This window comes from Ornithodoros turicata, chromosome 4, assembly GCF_037126465.1.
Source record: "Ornithodoros turicata isolate Travis chromosome 4, ASM3712646v1, whole genome shotgun sequence".
Taxonomy (NCBI): Eukaryota; Metazoa; Arthropoda; class Arachnida; order Ixodida; family Argasidae; genus Ornithodoros; species Ornithodoros turicata.
In genome coordinates, this window is record NC_088204.1 from 70,448,591 (window position 1) to 70,471,975 (window position 23,385).

Sequence of the window (23,385 nt, forward strand, 5' to 3'; positions counted from 1 at the left end):
CGAGGGCTGCAGCTACTGTGGAGGCGGTCGCGTCAGGAACGGGAACGGCTTCGGGCCAGCAGGTAAACCGCTAAATCATATTGAGTGTGTGAGTGGCGCCTTGACTGGTGGGAAAAGCTCCAACTAAGTTGATGCGGATGTGCTCGAAACGCCCGTCGGGTGGCAGAAAGGTTGAAGGTGGCAAGCGGGTGTGACGCTGAGCCTTGCCGCGCTGGCACTATATACATGCGTGTGGACGTCAGAGTTCATGCTAGGCCAGGCATATCTTGTACCAATGCGCCATTGGGTCGCGTGGATGCCAGGGTGACATAGGTTATGGAAGTGACTGAGGATAGCACGGCGCAGCATGGAAGGGACAAAAGGTCTGGGTGGCGAGTGCGACGTGTCCCAGGTGACGGGGGCCGAAGTGCCAGGGAGTGCAACATCTTCAAGCCAGAAGGTGCTCACCTCTACTTATGATTCTGCATCTTCTGTATGGGACCAGTATCCTAAAGTAACAGCAAGGAACAAGAAGCCGCTGCGTGTGACCAGTATGCTGGTGACACGCAGTGACTTTTTGTTACTTATTCTAACCACTTATGGTGATTAGGAGATGCTAATAGGGAACTTTCGGAAATAGACGCGGTGCATGTGGTCGATCGATCGGTCGCTGTGTGGTGGAGCGCCCCTACCACTCTTCTACCGTCTTCCCTCTGCCCCACTTGTGGAGTGGATGGCGAGCTCTGCCAAGTCATCCTGGCTTGTGGGCAATATCACCACGAGCGTGCACTAATGGAGGTCTCTATACAACGTATTAAGAAGCGGCCGTTCAACCTCGCGAAGATCCTTGGAGTGGTTGAATGCTGCCCACCAGATGTAAGGCCTTCGTCTTCTTGCTGAGTACTTGTGCTCCACGGTCTGGTGATAGCTCTCGGAAAGCCCCCATCAACATTCCCTCATCCGTTCCAAATGCACAATAGGGCAGTGTACCACCTCAGCGGCGGTGAATCGTCCACCTCATCATCACCGAATGTGTGTGTGTGTGTTGCTTTCAGTATCGGCACTGAGCTAAGCAGGCGAACAACAACACCATTTTGTAGTGTACTTCTCCTGGCAGCAACCTGGCTCCTGTTTCGATCTCTCCATCATGATGCTCTCCGGGGACCCTTGGTGTGATGCTGTGTTCTCGCTTGCTCGCATCGAGCTGCGCGGGTAGACGTTTCACACGTGTTGGTAGGATGTACACCGCGATGTGTGTTTGAAATTCGTTTAATTTTCAGAGAAGTTCCAGTTTCAGAGCAAGGTATTAGTATTTGTTACCGCCATGGCTTGTGATGCCTTCGGTAACTTTATAACGACAGGTATGATACTGACAGTTCGCCCCATTGTATCTTTGACGGAAATCTTTCCGGCAGAACGCCAAGCCCTTCACAACGAGGGCAATAATTACGCACGATGCGCCGTGCGTACCGAACTTAAATCCTGAAATGCTGCACGAGGCACAACACTCAGACTGTAAAGGCCATCTTGTGTGCTGAGCTGTTTTGAACCTTTTGATATTCAGTAGGCAGCAATTCAATTAGTTTGTTAGTGCTATCATAGCTTACGGAGTGTAGCAGTGCTCTCAGAAACAAAATAATCCCACTCGACAGCAACCGAACCACAGGAGCCCCCAAGATGTCTGCGGCCACTATCGAACGGCACGCTCTATAGGGCACGTGACTCCCTAGAGTGAATGAACGCCCCCGCCGACTTCTTGCATTGGAGCAAAGCCTGTAAGTTAAATTAAGGAATAAAAAATGTATATGTCGATCACAAGTATCACGTACATCACAAAGACCTCACAGTTATATTCACGAACACATTGTGGCTTTCTGGACGCAATATTTGGGTTTTGAGGTACCTGGTGCATGTCCCCCTTTGAGAGCGTCGCGATATAAAAGTTTGTCGTGCTTCTGAGAAATGTAACGCCATGTACTAGTCCTCAAGCCAATACTATATCCTCTTACATTTTGCTGTGTACACTCTTTAGCGCCTTTACGGGACATCTTAAATTCGCAGAAGTCATTCTTCTCGATTCGGTCGCCTGGAATGTTGCTGGAGAGAATCCATGGCGATTGTGTCGAATGACCGTAGCAGTACGGCCACAGTTTCCTAAAATAGACATTGAATACTGAATTACAATTTATTTTCTATTAATTGGGCTAAACGACAGTGCTACCGACCATGACACCCTTGCTAAAAAAATAAGAATAAAATACTACTAGCCACGCCATATGTTGAAAGTTCAGTGCAAAATGTGAAATGTCTCCCTAGTGCTTATCGCGTAGAATATTGGGCTAGTTGGTGAAGAAGCATAATAAGACCAAAAGTGACGCAAACCGGACGCAAACACAAGGGAGAGAACCACACGTGGCAAGGACCGACACTCAGCCGAGAATGTTTAGTAAGGAAACCACCCCAGGCAGCACAAACCCTCGGGAAAAGAATGGGAACGCAATGGGGGCTTCGGCTCCTGAGCGGGCGATAGTGCCCGACTGGTTCCCAGCGGTGTGGGAACTGAGGAGGTGGAACATAAGAGAAGATAAGGTAGTCCCCCGACGGTGCCCTGATCATTTCCCGCTCTGGTCTCCTTTTGGTCATGTAAACAATAATATAGGATCGCTCCCCAATGCTGCTCTGATTATTTCCCGGTCTAGACTGACCTTGGTCATGAGACCAAAATATAGGATCGCTCCCCGATGCTGATCTGATCACTTCACGATAATCAGTCACATGACCGGGATGCAGCAACGGATTTCTCTTTCCAGACTGTCAGGCGCCGAGTGATGCAACACGTAACCGACAGTCGAATCTGGCCAATGATGTTCCTCGATCACCCAGCCGTGTTTGCACTGTCGGAGTCACGACCTACTACTATACTAGAGACCTGGGCATCCGCAATGCTCCCAGCACCGGGTAGTAGTTCTGGCAATCGCCGCTTGGCTATGGGATTTGGCGCTAGCTCGCACTATTCGTTACCACGTGACTTGTCGCAACCGCGGCGATGTATGGTAGGCTGTGTTGACAACGACAAAGCAGTATAAAAGCTATAAAAGAGATAATAGCGCGTGCTCAGCAACAGCCCGTGTATCCCTGCGTAGCAGTAGCAGACTAAAGGCGGTGGCAAGGGTGATTCCCTTTCCCCAATAATGCCATGTGGCGCTTGCAGCGGTCACTAACGTAACTAACCCGTGACCCGTCTCTCCCATAGGGAATCGCCAGCTGTCCAGGTCTCTAGTATAGAGTAGGTCGTGGTCGGAGTACCCGTCGCTCTCGCTGCGAGAAACGAATGTATCTGACCGTGCTCCCGAAACTTTCGAGGAATTACAACATTTTTAAGCCATTCATCTAGTGGTAAGTGCTATTCCTTTTTGTGGTATTCCTCGCATTGGTAAACGTTACTGATAGATGCTTTTCAACATGAGTGACACCGTTCTAGAAAGCTTCTGTCGAAACTTAGCATCGCATAGTTTCGATTTCAGTGATTCATTGTGTTTTATGAGTTGCTTTTAGGATAATGGACTCCCTTTTGGTGAAAATATGGTGCAGTAAAGTTAGGAATCGTATGTATTGTGTATTTGACATCAAACGAAATATAACCATTTCTCAGGACGACTGCGTGCTGCATCTGTGCTTTCCATCACCTGCGTGCGTACACAACTGGAATGCTGGAGGACTTCAGCTCAAGGTTCGTTTTTGTAGTCATTCTAAATAAAAAAAATATAAAAAAAGAACTTCCGAAGCGAATAAATTATTCCGCTTTAATCCGTTTGCGTAATGTGATCGACGCATGATATGTCAATTTGTTTGAAACTGTGAGTGAATGAAAGCTATCCTGATCTTTCTTTCAGAATGTCATGCTGGACCACTACCAGAGCGTGCTTAAAGAAATCAGTGCCTTGATGAAAGTATCACCGAAGTGCCCACCACCACATCTCTGCCTCAGAGCCAGTGATGATGGTCAAGATTTTTCTAGCAGATCTCGTCATGTCATGCTGAAAACTGTAAGTTTAGCTATTTGGTCTGTATTCAATAACGTGTGCGTCTTGTGGTGTGGTGTACTTTTCTCAGTGTAACGTCGACCTCAAGCTATCTTCCACTTTCAGAATCCACCCCGCATTTCGCACTTCGGCTACAACACTATGAGCATATCGCGCTGTGATGTTGCTTGAAGGGAATACAATCTGGTATGCTGTGTTGTTTTTCTTTTAAAAGGACTTCGGGTATCCATAATAAGAGGCCCTCATAGCAAGAAAGCCAATGTATAAGAAAAGGCATCTTCTTGATACATTAATATTTCTCACAGTATCCTAAAGCCACAGGTACGAGTCACACATGTGCCATACTGCACTCTCGGAAAAAAAGGGTGGAGCGATTACACCTTTTAGGAGGTAATAGTTGTCGCATATGTTGTGCCTAAAAGGTTGCAAAGTTTTACCTGCTACCTACGAATGATAGAGCTACCGCGTCTGATTTGGTGAGCGACGGAGGCGTACGCCTTTTTGTCGCAATTTGGATGGATGATAATTTCTTTTACCACCCTTTTACACCCGTTATCAGACGCTATGTTGACCTAGGAGGTAGTTAAGGAAGTTACTATCTTATCACACCCTTTTTTCTTAGATCGTGGTTCTCAAATTGTATGTATGTTGCCCTCATATTAGCAAAAGTGCCCAGGTATTTTCTTCTTTTTTCTTCAAGAGGGTATAGAACGATCATGACACATGTAGTACGGATTCTCAAGTTGTTCACGTGTTCCATGTTGTTGGGGGTAACTCGTTACCATTAGCTTGATACTGCAACCAGGCTACTTGGCTTAGCGAATTTCAGTAACTTTTTGCATAGCTCTTTGCATGTTTCGGGGGTGGGGGGTTTTGTTTGTCAAGTTTGTCAAAGTAACTCGAAGAAAGTTGTAAGTTCGATTCTGGTCTTCAAACGTCGCAGGCTGAGTCCCCCCCACCCCCCACCCCATGACTTGAGATGAAAGATGACACGTGCACGGCGCGTCTAACTCCCGTTGTTACATGGTGAATGTTACAAATTATGTTTTAGCCGAGCATTAGGAAGCTGAGGTATCGCGCATCTTAACGATAAGCAGTATATTGATAATGATAGAGGGCATTGAGTAGCATGGTTAAAACTTGGCACGGTTCTACGATATGTGCGCTTTGTGGTCCTTTCACGTACCTTATTTCGAGATCAAAATCATCAAATCCCTCCCTAAGGAAGCCTATAAATGTAGGCTTTTTTTGTCGTAGCAGATATTGATATCGTTTTTGTATATCAAGAATATTTTGAAACGTCTTGAATCGCCCATTGCGACAGCAAGGTCTGAATTAACCATATAGACAGGTCAAGAACTAAAAAGTATACAGGGTGTCCACGCTAACTGTGAACATATTTTTTTTAAATATGTATAACACTTTTTTCCAAGATGAAATCATTGCAATATAGCATAAGCTGAAGGGCACTCCCTAGCAGGGTATTAGCAAAGTCCAAAGGCAATGTCTTAATTAACTTTCATTAATTAAGTTTTTAATTATAAAAGCTACAAAGTTGTCCCAATGAGAACATCTGTTCCTTTTGGTCACCTGATATCGTAGCCGTTTTCAGAACAAAAATCCGTTCGATAGATCGCCAGCAAAAAATTAGTGAAGGAACGCCTTTTTTTGCTTTATTTTGTTCATTGCGCATCTTCGGAGACGCGTATTTCCTTCATCCCCAACGGAAGAGTGGGAAGGAGCACAGTGCCGCCTCATGCGTCGAAGATGAGCTTTAACTTGCGGAAACAAAACAAACACAAATGTATCGGGTGACTCTATCGGAACTGGCCTTATCTTGGGTTGCATTTCCTGTTTCCTTTTAATCTTTTTCCAGGACGCGAGAGGCGATAGTGTGCTCTTTCTCCCTCTCACATTGGGGGTGAAAGAAAGACGCGTCTTCTAAGAAGCGCAATGAACAAAAAAAATGGCGTTCCTTCACGAATTTTTTGCGGGCGATCTATCGAACGGATTTTTGTTCTGAAAACGGCTACGCTATCAGGTGACCGAAAGGAACAGATGTTCTCATTGGGACAACTTTGTAGCTTTTATAATTAAAACTTAAATAATGAAAGTTAATTAAGACATTGCCTTTGGACTTTGCTAATGCCCTGCTAGGGAGTGCCCTTCAGCATATGCTATATTGCAATGATTTCATCTTGGAAAAAAGTGTTATACATATTTTTAAAAAATATGTTCACAGTTAGCGTGGACACCCTGTATATATTGAGTAGCAAGTACCTTGAAGGTAACTTCTCACATTTCTAAAGTAGCTTAGGAACTTCACGTCTATTTTCATTACGTTTTATTACGTGTAACTGGGTTTGAAATTTAGTTACGGGCCGGTTTCACGTCAGTTCAGGCAGGGAGGTCCAAGCGACCTCGTGGGTTTTCAATATTTTTTATATTGATAAGCTCATCGTGTTATGATCAACAGCAGAAAAATGAATCATTTTTGCAGAGTAGCTTCCGTGCAAAAAAAAAAAAAATCGAGAAAAGCCAGTCCGGCCATGTCCAGTCCAATTCGGCCGTGTTTGTACGGGTATATCTCCCGGGTGTTAAAAGATATTGTTGTGAATTTTTTGATAATTTATTATGCCTACACGCCAGCTGTCAGAGAGCAAATTTTAGCGCGCAGGTGCAACGCTGTGTGCTATAAAAAATGGCGAATATGCCCTCTCGCACAGTTTGGTCCCAATTTCGACGCGTGATATATCTGGCTATAGATGTCCCTGATTGCCGTACTTGGTATCAGCTCACTCAGCTTTTAATGCTCTTTCGTCTGATACATCTATACTGCATATACTTCCTAGCGGCATGTGCTGAAATAGGCAAATGTTTAGGCGTATTTCGAAAAAAACATGGATTTTGCGCGTGTATTTCTCAAAAGTATCGCACTTGATTTCGTATATATTTTGCCAGGATATAGCCCGATGTCAGGCCTTTCATCTAACGCAAAAAAATTTTCTCCAAAGGCATATACTGGTGATTAGCGCTTTAAAACGCGGCCCTACTGCGTACGAACCTATCGGAGATATCTACAGCCAGAGCAAGAAGCGTCGAAGCTGGAACAAAAGTGCGCGACAGGGCATGTTCGCTGCTTTTTTATACAGCACGGTGTTGCACCTGTGCGCCAAAATTTGCGCTCGGACTGCTGGTAGGTAGGCATACTAAAGCATAAAACGATTTCATTACAATATATTTTAAAACTCAGGACGTATACACGTGCAAACACGGCAAAATTGCAACAATCGAATTCAGGGCCTGATTTCTCGATTTTTTGCACGGAAAGTATTAATTTTATCAATGTTGATTATCACGATGAGCTTCTAAATATATATAAAAAATAATGAAAATTCTGCCTGAGCTAACGTGGAACCGGCCTACAATTATGTTCTGGCTAACCTTTTCAGTGACTTCTATCTTTCAACAGTCTAACTTAACTGGCAACGAGTCCCAACTTCTATCTCTCTTCCATATAACCTCTGTTAAGTGAATATTTGTGAAGTAAATAGTACATATGCGGGACTGGTGACTGCATACTTTCAATGTAACACTCATCTTTTTCATTGCTGGTGAAGTGATGCCATAAAGAACCCATGTATCTTGTGACTATGATGCAATAAAGAATTTGCTACAGTGACATATTGATTTTGTTTTTAAAAATCGCGCAAATTAACTCTTGTTTGGGGGGTAGGAGGTTCCCGGAAGTGTGCATTGGCTGCACCTCGGGAAATCGTTGGGGTACGATACAGGCTGCCAATAACGGACCATTAACATCCCCGTGTTGCAAACCGTATGCCGGACCATGGTAGGGAGCCGACCCGGTCGGGTCGGTCGCCGCCGCCGCAACGACGTTGGGTCGTCACACTGTGCTGCCTGGGACGTAACAGAAAAGCACGCGTGCGCAGTCATTCGAGCGCGACACTGAAAGCAGGCTAGAGCGGAAGAAAACTGAACGGAGGAGGCGAATACTGTCTTTGAAAGGTCGACACTAACTGAAGAAATCTAAGTTGTTGGCCAACAGAAAAATAGAAGGAGCACTGACGCATATATATATCTCCCCCACTCTAATGAATGGTCGCTGCATCCAATTTTCCCTTTCTTTCTTGCCTTTGCTTCGGTCCAGCGCTGTAGTCTGATCCAACAGGGGCCAAATTTACATGTTTCGCAGTTCTCTGGCACATAGGTGCTCAAGCTGGACGCCGCGTGTTCCCCGAAGCGATCATTTAAGCAGCGTCCAGCCTGGTCTATGTAGACACTGCTACAGTTCACCGGAAGGCTCTAGACTACCCAAGTAGCACATGGAACTAACCCGGACTTTGCGGACTTCTGCTATGAGGCACCATGTGAAGGTTTGTTGCATTTCCGAGTGTGTTGATTCCCTGAATGTTGCCCATCAAGAAAAGAAACAGGTGGTAGAATGCTTCTGTGGCCGACAACTGTCACATTTTTTGGTAGATAAAGGAAGAGTTTTCCATAAAGTCCCTTCAATTATGAGGCCCTAACAGCGATGATAAAGTGCTACAAGAAGGTTGAACTGCAGCCGGCGAAAGAGAGGTCCTGTCGCTGGGGTAACTGGGGTTGTCCCTGGGTTTGCCGGCAGGCTTTTCAGGCGAATGCGGCACAGTTCCCCTTAAAGTCGGTTCAGGACGCATACTAACCCCCTTGTTCCCCACTCTTTCCAGCAGCCCTCTCTTCATCTGTTTAGGTCTCTATGCAGCTCATATAGCCACAGTTGATTCGTGGCGCTAACACGGCATAAAAGAAAAAACTTGGAAACCAGGAACGGAAGGCTAGGAAATGCAATACGACAGCTACAGAGTGAGCAGCTCTGAACATCTTGTCACAGCTCTCAAGGTTGGCATTCCGGGTGCCAATAGTGGTTTCTCAGTGGATATTGAGGAGCTGTCTTATGCAGTTCCTGTGAGGATCCGTTTGTTGCAGCAAGAGATTTCATTGAGGCGCGTAGAACGGTTAGCTTCCAAAATGTGTGCGGTAGAAACGCGCAGTCCTTTTTGGAGCTTTGGCATTGGTGCTCGAGGTCCACCGTTGTGCATTTTCATGAACAGCTTTTTGTCCAAAACCAAGGTATCTGTATTGCTACTAGCGTTGCGCCCGTTCTTTGTGAACTCTTTGGCAAAGCTTAGGAAAAAGCTGTCGCGTGAACTGACTGAGGGTTCTACTTTCGGAGTATTTCGCACAGAGGTAGAAATGAGGGAAGACTCCCTTCCTGGATTGCGAGAGCGTTTTTTCCTGCCACTTATTGTTGCCAGTTGCGTCTGCGACTACCAGGGGCGCTACCGAATTGAGGCCAGCGTCGCATGGGAGTGTACGGGTAGAGCGCGTATTTCACTTCCTTTCTTGCTCATTTGGAGCGTTAAGAGCTTGGTTCGGTTTGGTCCTGTTTGACCCTAAAATGATCCACACACTGATAAGCCGCTACCCCAGGGAGGAAGAATCCTTGCTCCACAGGCTTCGACTGAGTGTGGCGCGGACTCCACTGCTCCTGTTTAAGATGAGCCACCTTACGTCACCCAGCTGCCCCACCTGTCATGTTGAAGGAGATATTCTCCACTGCACCAGCTACCGCCAACATCGTCTTCTCTTACGGTCGCGCATCGCTCGCCTCAGGATTTTGGACTTTTCCCTAGCTACGCTGCTGGTCCCCACACAACAAGGTCAGGTGTAAAATGTACTTGTTAAGTTCTTGCAGATCTGTGGCCTTCTGAGTGGACGGTGATCAATTTATAAAAAAAGATAACAGAATTAAAAGAGGATCGGTAGCACGTTCCCAGTAACGCCGAGCTAAGGGGAATTTTCCGGTTAACTGTATTACGGACAAGAGGGGCATTACTGTCCGGGATTTTGTGTCACAGACAACCGTCGCAAAAAGCAACACCACGGTGGTCAGTCGGCGGACCTGGACCAACCTACCCTTGTACCCACCTTCTATTCGCCTGAGGTTCGCCTAAGGTCATTGGCACGAAAACGTGAGCACACGGCACAGCGTATTTGACGGCACTTATACAGCATTTATATTTTGCGCACTGGCTCTTCCGGCGGCGTTGACGTACAGGGTAGCTACATATAGAGGTTTACTCAATATGTCTCCTGATTGTTTTCTCATAGGGATCCGAAGGATTTCGGTTGTAACTTTGGATTGCAATTTTGAAATGTTTTGAAATTCAGGATGAAACGTACCAACTACAGTTCCACATGCACGGACCAGGGTGTCGGAGCGAACCGAAAACCGGAACCAAACACACACACACAAAAAAAAACGCTATTTTGGTGAGAACCGGAACGGAATCGAAACCGTATACGTTTTTTTCGCTCAGGAGGGAAACCGAAAAATATATTTAACGGTTTTCGGTCCAAGATTAAACTTCGCCGGTTTGGACTACGGAAAGGCGAATGAAACAGACGTCGTGTGCTCTGAAGTCATGTCATGGATACTATACGAGGGTTACGGTTACGGTGGAATGTATGTTGGTATACTATGACCCTCAGGCTCCCTTTGTAATGCTTTATCGTTCGCGCACGCACACAGACTTAGAGGTACATGTGACTCTCTAGCAATGTGCCGTAGTGTTCGTTTTAATTTGATCCCCCCAAACTCTCCTCAACTAAACAGCGACCCAAGGGGGCTGCATAACGGCTTCTTTATCGTTAATGTCGCGCAACGCGTCCCTTGTTTGAGAGCAGCTAAGTTGAATACATTTACGTATACGCGAGTGCAAGCACGTGCGATGTGGCAACTCTTTTGTGGACAGGACACGAAGCAAATATAACGGAGCCATCGAGCGCGTTTGTGAGTGAAGGTGTTCCTCGATTTGCGTCGTACTCGTGCGGTGGTGCTTGCTGGCTAGACAGTAGCAACAGACATTCGGATGGGACACTATCGCTCCAACCCAGCAAGAAAGTACTTTACGTATGACATCACAACAAACAAGTCCGTTTGTAGCATGCGCTTCAAGAAAGGAGGAAGCTCATTCAGACAGTAACCTACAGGAACCAGGAGCTACCAATTTCACAGCTGTCTATTAATATTAAATACCATGTGTTCTGAATAAACGGGTTTACATTTTGTAACATTTATTTTTTTTGTGGGGATGAATATTCCCAGCAGAAGCGAAACCGGTTAAAAACCGGTATGAACCGTTATTTTTTTGCTCCGGAGCAGAACCGGTACCGGATCGTTTATGATGTAACCGGAACGAAAACCGGAACGAAAAACGTTTCGGTTCGACACCCTGGCACGGACACACGAATTTTCCACGTGCATTGAGTAACTGGTGACTACTGCACGCCGGCATGGGTAAGCTTTTAGACAGTAGCTACACAGTATAATATGAAATAACATTGATATCACCTGTTTATCCGTAGTGACATTTTAAGCAAGTTTGATAGGATGCCACCAAATTACACGCGTCACCATCCGAATTGTAATGCAAAACCTTAATTGCAGCAAGACAGAGAGAGGGAGAGGTTACCAACTGGCCAATCAGGGCCTGTCTTCTGGAAGCGACGTATGATGTTGATGAATAAAAGGTTGGATGCGACAAAAATTCGCACTGCACAGGACGTAGCAATTAAACAACAACTACATCAAGGACGATGGGATGAGGTGATTCACCGCAACAATTGCGGTACCATACCTCAGTGCATGTGGGTTAGCATGTTGAGAGGGATGTCGATGAAAAAGATGAAACACACACACTGCAAAACGCAGTCGTATACGACTGTGAAAATTAGCATAGCATATCGTTCACAGCCTGGCAGATGAAACGTTACGAAAATATGGCGTGTTACGGCGTATGGCAGTTTTGATTTCGTACTCACCTCAAGTGGGACATCATATGTTTCTTGCGGCATTCATCGAAAAAGTTGTTGCTGTTTGCATCGCATTCGAAAGACAGGCCACCCAATCTGCAACGAGGAATAGCTCCTACTCATATACATACTACACGAACGCAACGCTTGGATACCGACAATAGATAGTTTTAGTACATCGTACTCCATCGCCTTTCCGTACGTAAGGGATAGCGTTGAAGGTTCTGAGCACGCGCCCATTACAGAAAGAGAGCTTCGCGCCGTGCGCAGAAACACCAACGCTATCCTTTACTTACTCTCTATTGTTTCGTTTACAGTGATAGTGTTGCCTCAAGAATTCTGTAACGGATTCTTAAGATACGCATACGTTACCAGGCGTACCAACCATTTTAACACACGACAATCGATAATTGGTTTCGAGGGATCTAAATTTTGTTGATGTCTTGAGAGCACCATGCGCGAACTGGCGCGTGTGCCCGACACTGAACTCAACGTAGCGTTAGTTTCCCTTACTTCTTCAGTTTGGATTTTCCGAAGGCTTTCCAGACGAATGTCGGCATAGTTCCCCCTGAAGTCGGCCCAGGACGCTGTCCTTTCTCCATCTGTCCACATTTGTACGCCGCTCATACGCTGTTGTACGCCGCTCGCGCAGCCAGTTGCTTCGCGGCGCTAACACGAAATTTAAAAAAAAAACTTCTTCAGTCGGCGTGCTCCGAACGTCTTCCACATGAACGACCATGAACCATGAACAACCATGAACCAGTGTAACTGTCTTGAATTGGCGCACCAGGATGTTATGCCGCTGAGCCACCGCAATGTGATCGGGATGCTACCGCTCTACAGCGACGCACCATCTACCAAGCGACCGAAACTGGGGTAGAGCACAGCAGCATGCACTTGCACGTCGACTTGTGTTTCAACCCCAGGAAAATAAACGTAAACTGCATTCACAGTGTCGAAAACGAAGTTCGTGGAAGACATTTACGTGGTATTGATGCTTCATAGATGAAGGGCTTTGCTTTCAACGCTCCGTTTGCGCAAGCAGTGCATCTGCAACATCGAGGAGGCCATGGCCAACTTATTCACGTTTTCAAACGAAACCAAACGATACTACTGCAACCAACTACAGGGTGTTACCCTATAAAAGTCTACCCACGCCGGCACTCCATGCTTGGCAAATACAGAATGCAGGCGCAACATTGTACTGCCTGCATGTAAAGCTCTTAGGGACAATCAACCATGTTAAATTTCCACGCGATTGAGCCCCGCGATGCGAAGTTATTACGCGAAACGTGTGATTCCCTTAGGCAAAACAACCAAGATGGCGGTTTGTCAGAGGGCAGTTAAGATGCTGCTCACCAGACGGCGACGCGAGTCGCTTTGGCAGAGGCGTGTCCTCCGTACTGCTAGCCAAGCCAACTTTACCGCGGTATCCAGTTCCAAATATTTGATCTTGGAACGATTAACTAACAGGTACAAAATTACGCAATGTTCGCGGCGCGTTAGTTTTTAAAACTTTCTGTAAATCTGTATTGTTTGCTACGGCAGCTTTTACGTTATTTCGCTGTCTTTCAGTAAGCAGACGATATCTGTTTTGGTTGTTGTCTGCTAATTACGCCGGCAATTTGGTGTTTCACGTTGCTTGTTCCGCGAGCAAAATGCGACAGTTAACCGCTTTTGAGCGTAGTAGGGTGGTACTCTGGTATGCGCGAACCAAGAGTATCAAGTGTAAGGAAAATGAGCTTCGACGGGGCTTGCCCCCGAACGTCGCAGTAAACGGACACAGCAGCCAGCGTACACTTCGTAGAACGTCACCGTCCACGATCTGTTTATTGTACACTATATACACTCGTCCCAAGGACGCAGCATTTGGGAGACCTCAGTTATCTTAAGTTTAACCGAGCATCACTTCAATTGTGCAATTACTTGATCAAAGTACATTATAGGGATTGTTACGTAGTCATTGCACTATCTTGAACTATCTATCACTTCGCATTTAAATCCATTTACGGCACCAGCATATGATCATTGAAACGACCTAATCAGGCCATGGCGAGTACCTTCGTAAATCACGCCTCCTCATGTAGTTAATGTTCCTCGCGTCTACTGTTTGGTCGTCTGTGCTCTTCTGCGGTCGCCTGCAGTATGCTGAAGTTACCGATGCGATACCGCAGTATTCCTCCGTGTTGCTTCGTGAGATGGCAGAACACGGGAAGGGTGGCTCACTTACTATAGACACCTCGTTTAACTCCTCCTCATCGCGATAACCTCCCCCGTGAATTGCACCACATGAGGATGTTGCATTCCTTTCCTTAGCCATTGTCACAGTGTCCTTCGTTAACTCGCTTGGTGACGTACAGGATCTACTGCACGCAGTAACTCCTGCTTCGTGGGCGTTTGCTCGTGGTTGTCTGGCATGTAAATTTTCTTCGGCAGCGTTTTGCTCCTCGTTTTGGACCGACACTATAACTTCGACTTCCGGTACATCTCGTATACATTGGTGGTCTTCGATTGGCACTATGAGTCCTGCATGTCCTACTTTCATTGGATGGAATCCTTCCTTCTCAGGTGCACAATGTGGCGCTGACGTCTCCGTTACCGCAGGAGTGTGCATCTCATCGTAGTGGACCACATTCCGCGGCTCCTCAACATCGTCTGGATGACGGACGTTATGCTCTGGATCGCTGTATCTTAGATCAAAGCCCTTGAATGGACCACTCTTCGTGCAGTCAAAAAGTCTCACTTGATCTTTCGCTTTTATGAACACAACCTCGTGCCGATCAATGAAATTCCGTCCAATCAACATCTCATACTGGAGTACTTTGTCTTCCACAACGTAAGCTTGAACGGATGCGAGAACGTCGTCAACTGAAATTTTAAGTGTAGCCTTTCCTAATGGCATTATTTTGGCTTGACCCAGTCCGTACAAGGCATCATGGTCGTTAACCCTCTGTACCACAGTACCGCAACGAAGCGCTGTAGATGCCGTGATAATCGTTGTTTCGCTACCTTGGTCGATGAAAGCTTTTACCATTAGTGTATCGTTAATTGTAGCGTCCTTTATGTACTTTCCTGCGGTGGAGTTTCCTATGCAAAGCGTTTCATTTCGTTTTGTCTCAGATAGTTTACAGTCACGCCTCCCATGCCCTTCTTGGTGGCAATTCGTACAGAACAACTTGCGCTTTTCCTTTGGACAGTGTTTAGATATATGACCTGCATACTCATTGCAGTTGAAACACTTCAATCTTCCGTCTCTTGCGGGCGCGTATCTTCCACCTTTCTGCTCTGTCGCACTTGCGTGCTCTTCCTCTCTCTCGTGCGGCGTTTTGGAAGCTGCGCTTGCAAACAGCTCCCTGCGCTCATGCTCTAACTGGCCACATCGTTTCATGTCATGCAACAAATCTTCTACGCATTCATGCATTTTAGGCATCAGCATCTGATACAATCTTGTGTCTAGAGCGCCTAACAAAATCTGATCTTTGGTCTCATTATCGCTTAGATTACATCGCTTGCACAAGTGCAATTTGTCCATGAAATACTGCATGATGGACTCACCCTTCTGCTGCACTCGCTTCCTCATATCGTCAAACTTTGACACCAAACTCACACTTGGTGCAAACATTTTTTTAAAGTTCACTTCAAATAAGTTCCACGTCGTACAGTCCTGTACCTTGCTTCTGTACCACTGTGCTGCTGGTCCGGTGAGCTTCGCATGGATCAGCATCAGCTTGGAATGGTCGCTCCACCTGCACTGCGCTGCGAGCTGGTTGAACGTGTTGAGCCATTCCTCCGCCTGCCGCTCGTCGCCGTAGCCGTCGAAGGCTTGTACCTCTTTCGACAGATCTGGAAGAATTGGCCCAGCGAGAGGCACGTCATCGCTGGAGGTCCTGGCTTGCAGTAGTTCCCGTATCATCGAGTCTCGGGTAGCCTCTTGAATTCGCAGGTGCTCGAGTAAGAGATCTAAATCGCTTCGCTGTCTCGGTTGGTTGACATCGGTCATCGTGTCGCACGTTCCGTCGGAGTTAACGTCGTTGTCGTTGTGTCCCATCGTTGGGGAATCTGTCGTTGAAACTGACCCGTTACTTCGTAGTGTGGGCGGCATCGTCGTTGTCAGTTTACAGAAACTTCGTAGCCGTACGTCGTCGGTCGCTCGTGTAGCGACGGAGGGGCTAAAGGGAACTGATCCCACTTCTGAAAAACTGTAAGGAAAATGAGCTTCGACGGGGCTTGCCCCCGAACGTCGCAGTAAACGGACACAGCAGCCAGCGTACACTTCGTAGAACGTCACCGTCCACGATCTGTTTATTGTACACTATATACACTCGTCCCAAGGACGCAGCATTTGGGAGACCTCAGTTCCCCGAAACGGGAAGGGCGCCTGTCAGCTATTGGTCTGGGAACGGCGTCCACCCACACCCGGCCAACGGGGTCCCTTCGCAGGCCATTTCGGCCGACTTGAAACAATTCCTCACACAAGGAAGTACGCATTCGATGGCGCCGTAACTTTCACAGGCGACCACCGAGCAAAAAGACCATAATGAAGTGGCTGAAGCGATTTGCGCAAGACGGCACAGTCCTCAACCGCAAGCACAGCCGCAGCAAAAAAGTATCAAGCACTGAATTAAAAAATGCCGTGGTTGGTGTATTTGAGGCCGACCCCCACATGTCGATTAGCCGTGCTGCCAATCTTTTTTCTGTGTCCAAAAAGACAATACACAAGGCATTGAAATCGAACAAAATGTACCCGTTCAAGTTGCATAGGATCCATGCCCTGTCTGAGATCGACTGCCGGCGAAGGAAGCAATTCTGCCTCGAAGGGTTGGAGAGGATACAACAGAACCCGACACACCTGCCGTTCCTGGTGTTCACTGACGAAGCAGTGTTCCACCTTGACGGCAGAGTTAACACTCAAAACTGTCGATACTGGGCACGTGACAACCCTCATTGGGAACTGGAGCGACAATTTCAAACACAAAAAACTGTTGTATGGGGTGGAATTTGGAACCAAGGTGTGATTGGCCCGTTCTTCTTCCCCAGTACCGTTCGCGCCGTCAACTATCTTGACATGCTCAATGAACTCTTTCTCCCCGAACTGGAAGAACTGCACATGCAGAGAGAGGTGTGCACATTTATGCACGACGGTGCGCCACCGCACTGGGCTGTGTCAGTCCGAAGCTGGCTCAATGATATGTTTCCTGGTAGGTGGATGGGTCGAGGATCGCCTAACATGCCATGGCCCCCACGATCTCCAGACCTCACAATATGTGACTTTTTTCTGTGGGGTTACGTCAAATCAAAAGCTTATGACGGTAGACAAATTCCAAACCTGCAGGTGCTTGAAGAACGAATAGAAGCAGCACTTCTTTCTGTGTCAAACGAAATGCTAGAAGCCACAACTCGAGAATATGTGACACGGCTGCATCGCTGTATTGCCATGGACGGACGCCAGGTCGAGTCGCACTTCTAAAAATCAGCATATTCATCAAAGCAAATTTCATCATATCCCTCCTTTGACAACGGCCCTTGGCCTTCTTAGCGAGTTCTTCGACGGCCCTTATTAGGGTACAATTGATTGCACAGAGACTGCGTCATATCGAAAAACCCAATCGCAATTATTGTGGTGAAACACCTCATCTCATGGTCATTCAGGTTGCTGTTGTTGTTGTTGTTCAAAAACCCACTTCACGTTCGCACACGGAGAGACATTCGTCAACAAACAATGCAACAACAACAGCGAGAAAAAAAAATCAGGCGGAATCAATGGCACTTCGCACTTCACCGCTAAAGTATCAAACATGCACATTTGCTGAGAAAGTTGGGCAGAGGGTCAACTTATTGCTTTGCCTGTGTACGGGCATCATATGAGGGGAAGAAGTAGGCCCTGATGGTTGTCGTATACCTCAAAAAGGTTAATTTGCACATAACGCTTTCCAAACACGCAAGCGAAATTGAAATGACAAGCAGGTTATGAGGAACCGCAGTTCCACATAGCTGGCTGCGTGATGTTGTGCGACTCGTCGCCGTCTGGGGAGCAGCGTTGGCAACATCCGAAGTGCTCTTCGCAACTCCGCCATCTTGGTTGTTTTCACTACGGGAATCACACATTTCGCGTTATAACTTCACACAGCGCAGCTCCATCGCGCTGAAATTTAGCATGGTTGATTGTCCCAAATAGCTTTACACGTAGACAACACAATGTTGCGCGTCCATTGAGTATTTGCAAAGCACGGTATGCCGGCGCTGGTAGACTTTTATAGGGTAACACCCTGTAGAGTCCTGCTTTTCCAAAATTTTGAAAAAAAAACTGTTATCCACGTTTCCTTTTTTTAAAAAGGGGGTAATTTAGGGGAAACGAAAAAGCATGGCACCATCAGGCATATTTCTTCTGATGAGTTGTTATGCTCGTGGTGTGTAGCAACGAAAAGTAGACAGGCAGACATGCGTGGAAGGAAGGCAACAGAATGCGTCTGCACTCCGCTCACTAAGGACTGGAGCCCGTGAGCGCGCGTCAACATTTCTTTTTGGCGCGTATTTTCTGGTGGCACCGACCTGCGACCCCCCCCCCCCCCCGCCCAACAGAGAGGAGGCGACGTGGAGTTGTGGACACGAAGCGGAGTTGCCCAAGTAACTCTACGACCAGGTTTCAGAGGAGGCAAGGCGGAGGAAGAGTCCTCGCCAAGAACGAGTGGGGGAGCCGGCGCGACGGCTTCAGGGTATAGGCCGGCTTGAGGCGGTCCAGCGAGACGACATGGCGCTGGCCAGCGATGTCGATTGTGAAAGTCTTGCGGTTGCGGGAGCGAACACGGTAGGGACCATTGTAGTGTGACGAGAGCGGTTTCCGCACAACATAATGGCGCAGGAACACGTGAGTGCTCGTGTTGAGGCTGGGGTGGAGGAAAACTTGGGGGGGGGGGGCGACCTGGAGGGGGCCGGCGCCAGGCCACGAAAGCAACGCCGGAGCTGCCTGACGTACTCGGCCTCGGGAATGGAACGCACGCCGCCGGTATCGTTCCACAAGTCGCCAGGAAGACGCAGTGTCGTCCCGTAAACAAGCTCGGCTGCGGTGCAGGAGAGGTCTTTTTTGAAGGGCGAACGGATGCACAGCATGACAACAGGAAGTTATCTACCCAGCTGGTTTGGGCTCCGCGAGCGATGAGTGCAGCTGTCAGTTGACGGGGAAAGCGCTCAACAAGGCCGTTGGAGGAAGGGTGGTATGCCGTGGTGCTGACACAGTGAACACCGGGGAGAGCCATCAGATTCTTGAAAAGGGCACTCTGGAACAGTCGGCCGTGGTCTGTTGTGATGCGCGTCTGACAGCCGTAACGGGCGATCCAAGTTGAAACAAGAGTGCGGGCTACGGTACCCCCTGTGATGGCACTGATGGGGACGGCCTCGGGCCAGCGGGTGTAACGGTCGACAATAGTTAGTAAGTAGCGTTCGTCTCCGGACGGTGGTAAAGTGCCCACAATGTCGACGTGAATGTCACGGAAGCGACGGACAGGTGGGGGGAAGTGACCAGGAGGGGACTTAGTATGGCGAGTGACTTTGCTCTTCTGGCAGGCAGTGCAAGATCTTGTCCAGCGCCGGACATCGGCTATGACGAACACCCAACGAAAGATGGGTAATCCAGCGAACCGGTAGAGAAGTACAAGGGAGTTGCCTCAGGACAGGAGTCGCCGATATTTCGAACAGAGACTGTTCTTGTTCTGGGCACCGTCCTCATCATTGGTATGGTATTTAAAGGGTTACGTGTGACCTGTTAAAGGTTCATGTGAATTGTGGGTCAACAGCCCGGAGGGAATAAAGGGTCCGTACGGCCTTCTACGGCCGGAGTGAATGGCCGCTTTGTTAGAATGTGGAGGGGATTATGTGAACGAAGTGATCTAGGCTTCAGACCGCGGTTACAGAAATGGGAGGTTCACGTACACGCGGACGAAGCGGGACAACAGGCAGGAATTGGCAAGCATTCCGAGAGATGAGGTGGTTAGTGGTTACGTGGGAAAAATTCCAGAGCGAACAAAGCATTTTATTCACTTTTAACATTTTTATTTAAAAAAATGCTTTGTTCGCTCTGGAATTTTCCCCACGTAACCACTAACCACCTCATCTGGAAAATCATGGAATTTTCACTCTTTGGCCGCTACATGCTTATGATAGTTCCAGTAAATCAGTAATATCCCAGAGACGTCTCAGGAAGCTCACACGCGTCACATATGTTTGAGACATCTACCATAAGTTTTCTGTACGTCCACTATGTGACATTGAATATTGTCTCACTTTCAATATGCCAGGGACATCTTGTAGAAAGGCATGAGCCAGCGCGTGATACCTTGCGGACATATCTGGGACGTTAACTGGAATGACGTAAACAAACGGAGACATTTTTTGCTTTGCAACTTTGTTACGTAATCACATTTTAGAAGATAGCTTGAATTAAGAACAATATTTGCAGAAAAGGATGTCAAGGTTGTTAGCGGGTATATGGGTATATACAAAGTAGTCGTTAGCAGACGCACGGGTTAATAGCAAAGCAGTTGCCACTATTACAAACGTTGTACGCACCACTGTACTTCACGAAGGTACCTCAACGCTATGTATTTCAGTATCTGCTCCATCCAGTACGCCGTAGAATGTATACTTGATCGCACACGTGCGGACGTGTCCAAGCCGTCTCCTCCCCTAGTGGGGTACAGTAGTTACACTGGTCGCGCTGGTTATGCAGTGTTGCCGATATGTATTAAACACAACTATCCCATAGGGTTTCCCAAATAAAATAAATAACTTTTTCACAATTGATACTAAAACTGGGGCGGTTAAACTAAAAACTGATTAGTGATCCATCATGGCTGAGTATACAAGCTAATTTTCTGCTAAGAACATACTGGGACATTCTCAGATTGTAAAATGATAAAATAAAGTTGCCTGGATGTCCCACAGATGTAAGCGGGATGTTCTCTAGCATATTCTGTACCACCGCAGAATATCTTTAGGGTATATTTGGTTTACAGGGGCAGCCGTGTTGTTGAAGTCACATGGTGAATGGATTGGCAGAGCAGGGCATACGTTGATTGTCCCATTGGTACAGCAGGTGCAAAAGCATTTGCTCCAAGGAGCAATACTTTTTGACCTAGCGATTACCTGAGCGGAGCACGACACGGAAGGCAAGGTAGATTTGGGCAGGTAGCGAAGGCGGGGGAAAAGCCAAATCTGACCCGGCAACACTGTCATCTCCGTGACTCGAGCGATCCTGGGTGTTGGTAGCACAGGTACGGTCGTAAACAAAAAAATATTTACGACGCGCGCGTAGGTCTTGTATATACTAATAGTTAATTCATAATTTAAGTATTGGAAGTGCTATCTGTTGCACCACTAGTACACATATACGAAATCATCCGCCACCTGAGTACTCTTCCGTATCCTGTTCCACTGCACATGTGTACCAGTACGCTTGCTTGTCCGTGCATTCTTATATCCGTGTCGTGTGCACGTACATCGTAATGCGGAGTTCGTACACTTTTTGAATTAAACATGAAGCGGCGTTCACATCTCTCCATCGATGTCACGTTTTTTCTTTTTTTCTTTTTTTTGCAACGGATCCATTATGATCAGTCATTGAAGAAATACAAACGGCTAATCACTACGTGTACGTTTAGGTCTAGTTGAGGAATGGGCATTAAATGAAACTTAATGCGCATTTGTGGTTATCACGTATCCTTAGTCAAAACCTGCGATAGCTATGTATTTCCAACTGATGTGTGTCATTAAACGTGGGATGATTTATTTTTCTCTGTTCTCGTCAGGTATTGCTGCCCTGGGTGATTAGTACGGTTCGGTCAGGAAAAGGGGAAGGGAATGCAACGCAAACGAAGTACGGGAATGCAAACGCGCCACGGGTAATTATGCACTGCTTATTATCAGTCCGCGGATTTGCATGTTTTGCATGTTTCTTTCTGGGGCATACAGAGCTTCGAACGCAATATATTTACATGTTTTGAGGCCATATGAATGCATTAGTGGAGGTTTTAAAATGCATGAAAGTGCATATTTCGGAAGTTAGTGCATGTTTATAAGAATACTGCATGTTTGTGCATAAATGTGTTGTTCAACGGCGCGCGTCGGGCTGGCGCGACCTTCCCTGACGCCGGGCAAGTGAAGACGCGCGGAAGGCTGCGTTCGCTACAGACGCGTGCGAAACCAGCATTGCAGTTGACTCAGACTTGTACGTATCTAGTGTACGTACTCAAAATACAGTATTTTAAATACTTTTTCCGGTATTTTGGTACTCTACTCAATCCTTTTTGCGACAAGTATTTTCAAAGTATTCAAAATGCTTTTTTTCATTGTTTGCTACTCAGTACTCAAAACACTTTAATTCCTCGTCAAGCCGTATGCAGCACACTTCCCCATCGTGTCCAGATTTTCAGCTCGGTGGAACTTAATCCCCCTTTTTCTTTATTTTTTTTTTTGGGAATTTGCCCAACTGGTCATCTGGTACAATAGGCTGGTCCCACGCAGGGCCTTGCTTGTCAATAGCCCGACCCCTTCGTCAGAAAACGATTCCCATTCATATTGCCAGATGAATCCCCAGGGGATTAGGTACAAAAGAATTCCAGCATTTATCTCCTTGGTCACCAAAGCAATGTTGTTGAGAGGAGCTCTTCAGCATAAAAAGCTTATGCTTACAGAGAGATGTCAACGTTTCTGCCCCGGAAACTTGGAGCAGTATAGAATGGAATAGAATAGAAACAGAAAAAAAAAAAAAAAAAAGAAATGGAAACGTAGGTCGCACATTGAAATTGGCGTGCGTGTGCTCTAGTCTTCACCTGCATTCCCCCGTGACGACATTGTGCAGTTGAGTATACACATTTTTTATTAGGTGCCTGACCAGAGCAATGGCCGCGTGTCCCATGCGGCATGAGGAAAGCCACGCTACGGTTTTATATTTGCTGACTGCTCGGTCTTTGCCGATGGTTAGCATATATGATGAAGCCTTTCCTTGTGACCGTGTGTCCAGCCGAAGAACCACTTTGCAAGTGTTCGCTATCTCTACCGAGGAAATGCACGGTCACATTACACGCCGTCAAAAAATTACGATGGTGACCGTGAAGTGTATTTATGCTTCGGAAAACAACATTGAAAATCGCATGGCACAACGAAATGATATTGTGAAAATAATTATGCTTTTTTTTTTCGCTCTCTCTCTCTTTGGCCCTTCGAAAAACTGAAATAAAATAACGCGTTTTCCCGGTTTTTCCTGGTTCTTTCGGGGGTTTTAATTTCAAGTTATAATGTCTAGGTGTGCCATTACTTACAGCGCGGCAATATTCCGAAGGAAAATCTTGAAACCGCCGTAGGACCAGAGGTGATCATTTCCAACGGCAATATTATCTTCTGTGCAAGCACCTCGTACCGAAGCGGTGCCTTGTACATCTAAAACAAAATAAATGTAAGTTTCTTTGAAGGCGCCATCACGAACTGAGTAGTCTTT

At 46.8% G+C, this 23,385-nt stretch overlaps 1 protein-coding gene across 2 annotated transcripts in view; it reads right to left on the minus strand.

Annotated features, from left to right (window-relative positions):
• Positions 1 to 23,385, minus strand: part of LOC135393410 (uncharacterized) — a 44,115-nt gene that overhangs the window by 8,946 nt on the left and 11,784 nt on the right. The window contains exons 6-8 of one of the 2 annotated variants that reach the window (XM_064623854.1): positions 23,210 to 23,327; positions 11,907 to 11,993; positions 1,989 to 2,133 (exon numbers count right to left, since the gene is read on the minus strand). In XM_064623854.1, the coding sequence (XP_064479924.1) occupies positions 1,989 to 2,133; positions 11,907 to 11,993; positions 23,210 to 23,327 (350 nt within the window). The remainder of the gene's footprint in view (positions 1 to 1,988; positions 2,134 to 11,906; positions 11,994 to 23,209; positions 23,328 to 23,385) is intronic. The other variant, XM_064623855.1, reaches the window with a different exon arrangement.